At 32.8% G+C, this 12,078-nt stretch overlaps 1 protein-coding gene across 8 annotated transcripts in view; it reads right to left on the bottom strand.

Moving 5' to 3' along the window:
* Positions 1-12,078, bottom strand: part of SWT1 (SWT1 RNA endoribonuclease homolog) — a 126,923-nt gene that overhangs the window by 101,269 nt on the left and 13,576 nt on the right. For 7 of the 8 annotated variants that reach the window (XR_005656954.1, XR_005656955.1, XR_005656953.1 and 4 more), the window contains exons 6-10: positions 10,803-10,862; positions 9,546-9,684; positions 8,635-8,736; positions 8,078-8,266; positions 3,408-3,501 (exon numbers count right to left, since the gene is read on the bottom strand). Coding sequence is in view for 5 of the 8 variants with exons in the window: in XM_039881240.1 (XP_039737174.1) it covers positions 3,408-3,501; positions 8,078-8,266; positions 8,635-8,736; positions 9,546-9,684; positions 10,803-10,862 (584 nt within the window). In the remaining 3 variants the exon portion in view is untranslated. The remainder of the gene's footprint in view (positions 1-3,407; positions 3,502-8,077; positions 8,267-8,634; positions 8,737-9,545; positions 9,685-10,802; positions 10,863-12,078) is intronic. The other variant, XM_039881239.1, reaches the window with a different exon arrangement.

The raw sequence follows: 12,078 nt of genomic DNA on the forward strand, positions 1-12,078 counted from the left end.
AAATAAGTCAATAACGGAGATAAAATAGTACCATAAAAAGTATACAATTAACCCAAAAATATAAAGGAAAAAAGAACGGATAAAATAAAAAGAAAATAATTAGCAAAATGGTAGATTTTGATCCAACCAATTAAATGTGACTAGCATAAACTTATCAATTAAAAGACAAAAAAAGAAAGTACCAACTACATGTTACCCACAAAATAATATAGACACAGATAGGTTAAAAGTAAATGGATGGAAAAAGATACACCACATAAATACCACCCCCCAAAAAACTGGAAAAATGTTAATGCTTAACAAAAGAGACTTTAGAACCATGAATATTAACAAGGACACAGAGAAACATTATACAATGAGAAAGGGGTTACTTCTTGAATAAGACAATCCTAAACAGTCCTAAATCTGTATGCATCTTGCCATAGAGCTTTAGGACACACAAAGTGAAACAAAGAGAACTGAAAGAAACAGACAAATCCACAATTATAGTTAAAGATTTCAGTTCTCCTCTCAGGAATCACAGAATAAGCAGACAGGTAATCAGTAAGGTTACAGAAGACCTGAAAAACACTATCAACCGTGACCTAATTGAAATTTATAGAATACTCCACCCACAAGAGCAGAATATACATTCTTTTTTAAGTGTACATAAAACATTCACCAAGGTAGACCATATTTCTATCCATAAAACAAACCTTAACAAACGTAAAAGAAGTCATATGAATTATGTTCTCAAGTCATAACAGAATTAAACTTTACAAATCAATAACAGAAAGATAATTGGAAAAATTTCTAATATTTGGAATTTAGGAACAAACGTCTAAATAAATCTGTAGATCAAAAAGGAGGTCACAAGGAAAATTACCAAGAATACTGAACTGAATGAAAATAGAAATACATCGAAATGTGTGGGATGCAATTAAAGTGGTACTTAAAGGGAAATTTACAGCAGTCTCAAATAAATGACCTAAGCTTTTACCATAAGAAACTAGGAAAAAAGCACAAAAAGGCCTAAGAGTATCTGTGGGCTAATGGAGTGTTCTTCATATCGAGAGGGATGTGAGCTACACGAGTGAATGCACTGTCAATACTATATAGTTAAGACGTGTGTATTTTTCCCTCAAAATACAAAGAACTGTATAAAATAATCATATAGGAGGAAGGGAGTGGATTAAAGTATAGCTAAAGAATGGCAGAATTTTGATAATTGTTGTAGCTGGCTACTTAGTTTATTAATTCTTCTTAACTTTGAATAATATTGAAATTCTCCATAATGAATCTTTTCAAAAATTAAAATAAATGAAAGAGGGCAAGTGTGGAAGTAGAGAGTGTGTTAGTCTTAGAGGAGAAAAGGTAGAAAAGAGGAAAAATAACATGACTTGACATAGAATGGTGGCAGGGATGATAAAAAAAAAGAATACAGTACCCGCTAATTGACTAGATATAGATTATAAGGGAAATGAAAGGCAAGTATCAAAAATGACTCTTAGGTTTCTAGGTTTCTAGCAAATGAGCAGAAGCTGGCATTTTTCATTCAGATGGAGAACAATTTAGGAGGAAAGATCAAGAGGTCATTTTTGGAGGGAGCAGTGGCAGATGTCTATGAGACATCCAAGTAGAAATATTGAATAAGTAAATGAGCATACTACCCTGGAGTTTAGAAGAGAGACATGGACTGGGGATATTAACTGGGGGTGCTGGCCCATACTTAGGGCTGTTAATGTAAGCAAAGCACTAAAAGGATGTATAGTACATAGTGTTACAGGTTTTCCTGTTACTATCATTACCAATTAATGTCATCATTATCATCTATTTACCAATGTATCCTCACAAGAAATGTGTGACTTCACATAGTAGGCATGATTACTGCCCTTTATAGGAAAAACATAAAAATAAAAAATAGACCCACCTACAAAATGACAATACCCAGAATTAAAAGTAAGGTGTGACTATGAATTTTCATTTCACTAAAAAAAATGTTACTTCTGCTTACCGCAAACAATGACTACAACTGATGAAGGCTCACCAATTTAATTTCCATTCTAAGTTGAACCAAAAAATATAAGTTATATAATTATCTCTCAAACTTAGCTTATCTCAAATTTAAAATGACCAGCACATTGCTAATTTTAATTCAGCCTTCAACAAACTCCAATATATGTTATAAATCATAAAACAATTTAAAACCTAGAGATAAAAATGGCCAATAGTTCCTTTAATACCAAAAAGAATAACATCTTTGAAGACAGCTAAAATAATTAACCAACCTCCTTACACGAAAAATCTTAGGGCCATTCGTTTCTGTAGCCACTCCATTGCACGGAGAATGTAGGCATGATCATGAAACTGTAAAAACCCCACTTTGCAGTGATTTTTAGTCAGAAAATTCAGACTAAAACTGCAAATTAAAACTGCTCTTCTTGGTTCCTCCAGAGCCTTTTCTCACATGATGAATACGGCCTCACTTGGCATTGTGGTACCTTCACCTTTAGAACTTAGGTAGGAAAATATTAGTTGGGAATAGAAGAAAGGAAGAAAGAGAAAGAGAAACGGAGGAAAAGTATCTTGATGCTATTCTACTGTGTACTAGACACTAAGTCCTTCCTGCATACTACCTGATTAAATACAATCACCTCATAGGGCAGGTATTATTATTCTCCCGATATTTTACACTTGAGGAAACTGTTAAGCAACTCCAAAGTCACAAAGCTGGTAAATGGCAGATCTAGAACTCCAACCTAGTCACTCAACAGGCACCCAGGACACGGCTACAGCAGCATCAGCCCTTTTCCCACAAGTTAATTAATTAATTAGTCAAACTTCTTGCCTCAGGACCAAAAAATGTCAGATTTATATTTCTGAACTAGTTTACTGGGATATTGAATTGATTTTCCCCTGCTTTCTCAAAAGTTTTCTGACTCATATAAATTAAGTTGAAACGAATCTTCATTTACTTGAGACTCGAATCTCATTTTTCTATAGCTTACACGTTATAAAAATGTGAGATAGTACAGCATGGTGACTACAGTTAATAATACTATATTGAAAATTTGAGAATTGCTAAAAGAATAGATTTTAAAAGTCCTCAACGCAGGAAAAAAAATTTTTTTGTAACTAGAGATGGTGACTGATATGTTTACTAGACTTATCTTGATCATTTCACTATATAAACAAATATCAAATCATGTTATACACCTGAAACTAATATAATGTTATATGTCAATTACGTTTCAATAAAAATGGAAATAAAAAAGATGGTGAGATAGAATCGAATATGCTTACTGGCAGATTTAGAAAAGTATACATGTTTTTGATGTTTGGTATGGCAGATAGTGTATGATTTTTAAAAATTCTTTGGTATAATCTGCTGTTTTTTTAAAAAAGAATAAAATGACTATGAAACTCACGTGCACAGTATAACAAGAGAACAAGGGAATAATTCCTGGTACTGAAGACAGCATTTTAATACTCGATCATCATTGTTCTCATCACTAAATCCATCTGCAAATTTAGCAAAAGCAATTGTCAATAAGCACTAGAAATCTGGGTACCATATGAATAATCTAGACCGTACATACATATCAAAAACATCTAAATCAAAGAAAACCTTTTAAATAAAAAAAGGAAGATAAGACAGTAAAACAATACCTTGAAAATTCTGGATCTAGAACACAGGTAGGATATAGTTCTGAGTTTGACAACATGGTTAGTTTACTACTAAAACGAAATAGAATATGCCTATTAATAGACTCAAAGAAATGTGATCAGTAGGTTAAATGCTGGACTAGAAACCAAAAGCTATGAATTCTGGTCTCAAGTCAGCCACTTAGAGATTATTAGTAAATTATGAGATTAAATCACACTTAAAATGCTCTCAACAGAGATGTGTAATGAGTAACTGTTCTACCAGCAACAGAACACTTTCACGTGTGTTTTTCCTTACTCTCTAAAGCAATAACAATTTAGAGATGTACAGGAGAGGGTAATATGGGCCCTAGGCAGAGAACACAAGAAGTAATCCCTAACAAACGTTAATCAGTGGCTGACAGGGTGTCCTCTCCCATTCTCCAAGCCTTAATGCATATAGTAAAAGTTTGTTTTTGTGAAAATAATGCAATGTGCAGAAATAGGACCAAAGACAGTGTTTCTCCTAGATCCTTATACTACCTGCCTCTGAACTCCCCAGGGCCCTTGCTAATAATATAGATTGCAGGGCCGCACTCCAGGTCCACTTCTGTATAACAATCTTTGGAGCCTGGACGCAGAGATTCAGGCCCTCGGCAAGTCCTTTACACACTAAAATTCAAACTATACTGGCCAGTGAGCTTTAAATTTGTTCTCAGATTATAACTCCCCCACCTCAACTCTTAGCCTATATTAAGTAGACCCTTAAACATGTAAATTAGAAAACTTATTTATTCCTGAAATCAATATTTATAAAGGGCCTAATACGTGCCAGGTCACTGCGCTAAGTAACTGGATATGCAAAGACAAACCGGGAATTCACAGTCTCATAGAGAAGTCTAGACAGAACTCAGCTGATCTCAACGAATGAGCCTGATGGATATTTAATTCAGTTCTTTAATCAGACAACTAGTGAGCCTGACAGATACATATCACAGCAGCCAATTTTCTTTCTTTTTAGCTCACAGAGTAAATACACAATAATGCAAAAGAGGCAGCTCAAATGCATCAGTTACCTTTAAACAACTCAATTCAAGAGACAAAAAGAAGTTTAAAAGTTACAGTTCACTGCTCTTAATGTTTCAAAGTTCAAGAATATGTCCTACCGCTTTTTCTAGGATATGTGGGGCTGGAAAACATACCTAATACTGCAGGAATATTCATGAAATATTCAATAAATTTTGTTTAATAATACATATCATTAACATGTTTTAAAATATATTATGGCTATATAAAATATATGGCTATAGCATTGGATGTAACTTCTCCAATTGTTAGACAGTCAGATTGTTTAAAATTGTTTGCTGTACATATATTGTGATGAGCATTATTTATAGAAATCGCTGTGAGCATCTCTGATTATTTCTTTAGAATATATTTCTGAAAAGAGAATTATATCTTTAGGCTTCTTGATACACAATGATAAATTGCTCTCCTGAAAAGTTACTAATCATTCATATTTCCAAAGCACTGAAGCGATGTTAAGCATTCCTAGCAGCTGTTGGGAGAAAGGAACTTTCTAAATTTAGAAGCAATAGAAAGAAATAACAAAGAGAAAAGTAAAAGATAAGATCTAAAAATTTTTATACATCAGAAATTAACAATATTAAAAACAGCAAACAGGCAGGAAAATATTTGCAGTGTACCAATGGCTGACTCGTAGTTCTTCCTTTGTGAATGACCTAATAATAATCGTTGTCCATTTAGGAGAAGGGGATATTTAGTTCTTCTAATCAATACCTGTAAGCTTTTCATATAATGAGGACACACGAGAATTATCACCTATGCCAGGCCATGAGCCATTAACTACTTTAATATGTTAACCAATCTTCACAACCATTTTTTGAGTTGAAGGTTGTCTCCCCTCTTTATTTACTCAGTTTCCTAACCTTCAACTGTCTCCAGCTCAGGTTGTAAACCAGGTAAATCAGATTTCAAGTCCTATTCTCTTCTTACCACAATAAATACATCAAAAAAATATACAATTTTGAAGAGTTAAGGACAAGGCTAAAATTATAGGCAACTAAGGCTATTTAACATGGACAAACTGTATTCAATTTGTGACATTTTACTTTTTTTTAATGGAAAAATGGTCGTATAAAAATACATTGTTGTAATACTCAATGATTATATAGAATAATACATGCAAAATGAACAATTATTAGAGTTGGCTGTAAATGCACTTGACAGATGTAAAGTAAATTAAAAGTTCATTTTGATCTTGCCTTCCTCCAAACAAGTACTTTAATTTTACTCAATAATCCTGAATTAAGTTTTTTCATAAGAATTTCAGTTTATCATTAGATTTAAGATGTAATTTTATTATGATAAAAATGACTAAAGATATTTCTCAAGGATATCATAAAATCATTATCACAGATAATCTGATAAAACTATCAATAAAGTAAATTTATTAAGTACATTGGATTTTATATAAAGGATGTCTTATATGATCAGTTTGACAAAAAAGCAATGATAAGAGAAACACATAAAGGACTTACCTGACAGACTATTATAGAAATAATCTATTATTATATCTACAATCTTATAATTTACAAAACTAAGATCAGATAATAATGCCATTCAAACAAAGTGAAATACGGATTTCACAGAAAACACCCAGAAATTGAAACAATACAGAAGTCTGAGGCCATGACTAAGATTTATCCTCCTTAATCATCAAAGATGCATAGACAGAAGTCAAAACATCAAAAAAGCATGAAAATGGAAAAAAAAAGAAACCTAACAAGCTATATATAATGTGGCCAAATATCTATAAATAATAAATGTGGCCAAAATATCTATTCTAAAATAATTTTCACAGCCGGTCTACTGAAGGAATTTTGGTCTAGGACAAGTACTTAATCTCTCTGTCTCAATTTCCTCATTGATTAAATGTGGCTGAGTACCTTCCACAGTACTATATGGTTTGAACGAGATCAGCTCTAAGGCACTTTGAAAAGGGTCTGGACAATAATGGCAATATATATGTTATCCATTATTACCATCATTGTCTATATTATTATGTAATAAAATATAATTTATATATATAACTGAACAAAAAGATTAAGAGTAAGCAAAATTCCCACCTCTTATTAAGGACTGGATTTTACTGAAATAATGGTTTAGATCAGGATTTACTTTTGTTAATTGTGTGGTTGTCTAAAAAAAGTCTTATTTGTTAGCAACACATAGCAAAATATTTATGGGTAAAAACAATAGATTATGGTATCTAGGATTTTCTTCAAACTACTGCAGAAGTTCCAGGAGTTGGGAGAAAAGGAAAAAAGGAAATGAAAGAATAAACAAGAAAGGCAAAATGTTGATAATTACTGAAAATGCGTGATAGGTACATAGAGATTCACTATATTATTCTCTATGTCTGCATTTGAAATTCTGCAGAAGTAAAAAAAAAAAAAAAAAAGACTAAGGTGTTTAATACCATGTTCAAACATTTTAACATTTTCTTAACTCTAATCAATTATATTTATTTGTGATTTTCCTTTAAAAGATCTTATATCACATAAAGTTCTTACTTAAAATGTGTAAGTATTGTAGCTAGAATATACTAAGAGCTAATATTTGTAAATGGAATGAATGAATGAATGAATAAATGGTGGAAGCCAGCTGTGCATTAATACCTTCTCAGCATTAATACCATTATCAGATTCATCTAGGATGAATTCTTTCACATCTTATGGTGAATATGGGTACAGTGGACAACAGAAATCCATGCATGATATATAAAATAATGTACATCTACATATAAAAATAATTCTGAGCTGGGAAGAAACAAATTTTTAAAGATGAGACAAATCCTCTAAATGGATGTATAAACTGTAGAGGAAATGGTGTTGCTTTAAGCACAGATTTTTTTTCCCAAAAAATTCATGTAAAACATAAAGAGCATACCTGGGTTCTAAGACTAGAATGATTTAAAAATAACAACAAAAAAACTAATATGGAAAAAAAATTGGGAGAAAATCTATAGACTTTTATTACAAAAACACTTTCTTATTACAAATTAAACTAGAGAAAAATAATACCTGCCTCTACATCATATTAACTGTGTGCAGTAACAGATGAGAAACCTAGATTACTATGGGCCTCATCACTCAGCAACAGTATTTAAAAAAAAGAACCCAAAGTACTGTATTACAGACTACTGTGCACACAGAACTATAATAGTTACTATCTGTAAAATAGAGACATAACCTAAGAAGGTCTAGGAGAAGCAGAAAAATAAATCAAGGATCCCACAAAGCATCATCATGCTTTGCTATTCACATTTCCAACGGTTATAAAGTTTTTAAAGTTTTGCACCATTTCCCTCCAATGAGTTGGCACCCAAACAAATCTTAACCAGGAAGCACCATGACAGAACGATACTTACAAAGTTTTTGAGATGCAAGTTGTATTGATTGACCCCATAGATTTCTATCTTGATTTTTGAGACATTCATTGATGAAATGAACTGCAAGTATAGCTTTTTGCTGGGCATATTTTAGTAGTTTTCCTGCCTTCATACGATCTAGCTCTTGCACAACAACCCAGGGAATTATTAACACAAGTCTATCAAAGCCTAAAAAATAAAAAAGATATCTTAGAAGTCAACAAATATTATGTTACTCAGTTGAAATGCTGTAGGAGAACTGAAAATTATAAAGTAAGGAATTCACAATCTAAATGAAGAGCTAATACAAAAAAAACGGAAATTAACAGATTTGTCGAAAGAATGTTGGAGAAAGTATTGGAAATCAAAGAAGAGTTAAATGTAGATTGCTAGATTAACCTGTGAAGGTTTTTCTTTTTTAAGTTAAGCTGATTATGCTTAATACATATGCTTAATATCCAAATGGAAATGTACTTGTGGGGGGGAAAACCCATGTCACTGTTAAAATATCAACTAAAATATAAAAATCAGAATCAGCAAATATGTTTTATAAATACCTGGTATTTCTGTTGTCTTCAAAATTCTAACAAATTTGAGATGATTCATGAGAATATTTGTGTCAATAACAATCAGAAGCTTTTTGTCTGAAGCAGTATTTGCTAGAAAAAGAAGGCAAAATTAGGATTTCATGACACTTGATAACAGTCTTGAATAACTGAAATTTAAATATCATAGAACTTTGATAACATTCTTAAGAGAAGGCAGTCCTTTGGACAACAAAAACAAAAACACATTTACTGCAATTCTTAAGAGAAAGAACATAAACTGATGCCCCAGTAGTAATTACAGTAATTACAGTTGCAAAACCCCGTCCTTCACCATTGGTAGCTGTGCACTTAGGAATCATAAGCTAATTTTAATATACTGAGTGAAACATAATTGAAAAAATTAATACTTGTAAAAGAAAGAAAACAGATATTAGCATTACTTCATAGAGCTATTGTGAGGGTCATATATGTTAATGCACACAAAAACAGTAGAGTGAAAAATTCAATGTGAATGTAATGTAGCATTACTATTTTTATAAATACAATTCAAAATAGTATGCTAATAGATTTTGGATAATATATCATTATCTATCTCCCAGTAGGAAGAATTGATCAATGCTTTACATAGCTGAAACTGTTAAAAAGTTATGATTACTACCAGGAATAAAAGACAACTAATTACTGTGACTGCTGCCCCTTGACAAAAAGAAGAAAATACGTCTAATTGCCTAATAATGTGAGATATATAAAAACAAATGATGATAAGATAAATATTATACCTGATTCCTATAAAGAAATATACCATACTTTATTATTGCAAATGAGCATATTTTAACATTTTACATCTCAATATTATAAAAATTGAATTGGCACACTCATTCTTAAGAAAGCATACATCATAGACATCATCATATACACACAGGGTATACCAGCAGAGCAATGTCTATCATCTTCCACTAAATCAATCTCCATGCTTGTTAACTCTCCAGAAGGCAGCACCACAGGTGAATCCATACTTTTTCCCACACGTGCAGCATGAAGCTCTTCAACTATCTGCATCTAAATTGTAAAAGACCCACAGTAAAATATTTTTCATTTACTCTTCAGATTAATAATAAAGCAATTAATTCTTAATTACTTCACTTGAGATGGTTTGTGGGAAAAAAAAATTTACAAAAAAATAGAGGCGGAATGGTAAAAGAACAGATTTATACACCTACACAGGGTTTTAAAATAGCTCTTATGACTTCCATAACCTTAGGCAAGCAAATTATTTAACTACTTTGGGTCTCAGTTTGTTCATTGAAAAAATAAGAATGTTAAATATCTGTTTCCTTTTAGTATTTTTGTGATGATTAAATGAAATAATCTGAAGCTCTTCACACAAACTTAATCCATAGTAGACGTTCAAAATAAGTTAATTCTCATCCCCATTCTCACTTCAAAGTGCTTTAGGAGCCAAATGTGTTTTTAGTGGGATGATGAGCAGCACTCTCCCTGAGATTTCTAAGATGTCTATGAAACCTAGATCTTAAGACGCTTCGCACTTCAGAGAAGTAGTTCCTTGATGGATTTTGGTGCAAAAAAATGAAAGTATAACCTAGCTTTAGGGCAGAGGTGAGAAATCTTTATCAAGGGGCAATTACCCACCAGACAGGAAAATACAACTGACTCTCAGTAATAAAAAGCAATTAATATGGTTTTCAAGTCTGCCTTAAATAGAAAAACACAAAGTGTTCTATGAATCTAATTTTAACTTAGGCTTGCGGACCATAAAATTCTATGCAATAATTCCACGAGGATCAATCAGGAGATTCTACCTGGGAAATGATGCAACAGGTAAAAAAATAAATATGTATGGATTCTCATTTTCACTGAATAACATTTTCATCTTATTGCTGATTAGGAAAAATGTGCAAAAAACATGTCAGCATCACACAGCATTTTGGCAAGCCAGGCATAAGCAAACACATGATAACATTAAATCAAAATTCACGTAACTTGTGGGCCAGAAGGCAAAAAAGGTGATCAAGTAAATGTAAATACTTCTCCAAATAGTTTTTCATGACTTCATAAAAACTTACATATGGATATCAGTATTATTTTCATTTATTAAATAGGAACTGTTTCACTTAATTTCATTAAAAATATTCAAAGTAAATAAGTATAGCAGTAACCTCTTGATCTGTATCTTGAATACTTTCGAGTGACACTGAAGAACATGGTGCTTCAAAACTCTGAAATGAAAAGTGGTTTTATTAGTTAAGAACAAGGCATGTTATCTACAGTGGGGTTGTTCAGCCCTGGCACTGACATTTGGGGTCGGACAATGCTTTGTTCTGGGGGCTGTTCTGTGCACTGTAGCACATTTAGCAGTATCCCTGGCCTCCACTCACTAGATACCAGAAGCACTACCCACCCCCGAGCTCGACAATCAAAAATGTCTCCATCAAGTCAATTGCCAAATGCCCCTTAAGGAGTGAAATTGCCCCTAAAATAGAAAAGCCTTCTTGTATTATGTCACGAAACATGGCAGAAATTCTTTAGGGTTTACTCATTCATTTATACATTCCTAAAAATACTCATATTCTAAGAATGAAACTACATGCCACCCAAAGAAATAGAAAGGTAAAAGAGCTGGTCTCTGGTGGTGGGAAATTTTCATGCAGGAATAACAGCCATTTCCGAAAGTCACATCGCACAACAAAGGGAACCAGAAGATTATATAATATGGCTGAGAGGGAAAGGCTAAAAGATGCACAGCTGTATTATTATATACGGACAGAACACCAAAAGTCTGTGTTCTGTTTTTGTCTTCTAGCAGAGATCGAAAATCTTTCTAATTCCAATTTTTCACTGGCACTTTTGCTGAGCAGATGAGACCTCCCTGACCCTACGTACAGGTAACACAGAACTCAGAAAAGCCACTACTGAACCAAATCACCTTCTAAGAATTCTCCAAGATGACACTATACTCACATGTACTTTACAGGAAGCTACATATGGTATAAATTACAAACCCTCTTTAAAGAAGTGTATCACATGTTCCTTCATTGGGAATTCATCTTCCACTTTAATTTCCCATCTCCAGTCTTCACATGATATAACACTGTATACCTCACACACGTGGGCCCATTATCACTTTACTACCCCAGGACCCTGGATTTTATAATCCCTTCTCCACCTGACAGTAAATCTCCCTGGATTTTTAAGCTTCTCTTCAACCAAGAAGTGCCAAGCAAGCTAGAGATTATTATCAGAACTTCCTGCAACTCTTGACATTTGAAGTCTTTACACTGTTTTACTTAGGTCACTACTACCCTTCACTCTTTAGCCACAAGTCACTTCAATAAATTTTCTACCACCTAAAAAAACAGAAAAGTTTGTGTCCATTGTCCCTACCTAATTTTTCCTCAGGGAAAACTGTCAGTCCTCCCCATCATGCTTTACTAA

This window comes from Pteropus medius, unplaced genomic scaffold, assembly GCF_902729225.1.
Source record: "Pteropus medius unplaced genomic scaffold, Ma_sr-lr_union100, whole genome shotgun sequence".
Classification (NCBI taxonomy): domain Eukaryota; kingdom Metazoa; phylum Chordata; class Mammalia; order Chiroptera; family Pteropodidae; genus Pteropus; species Pteropus medius.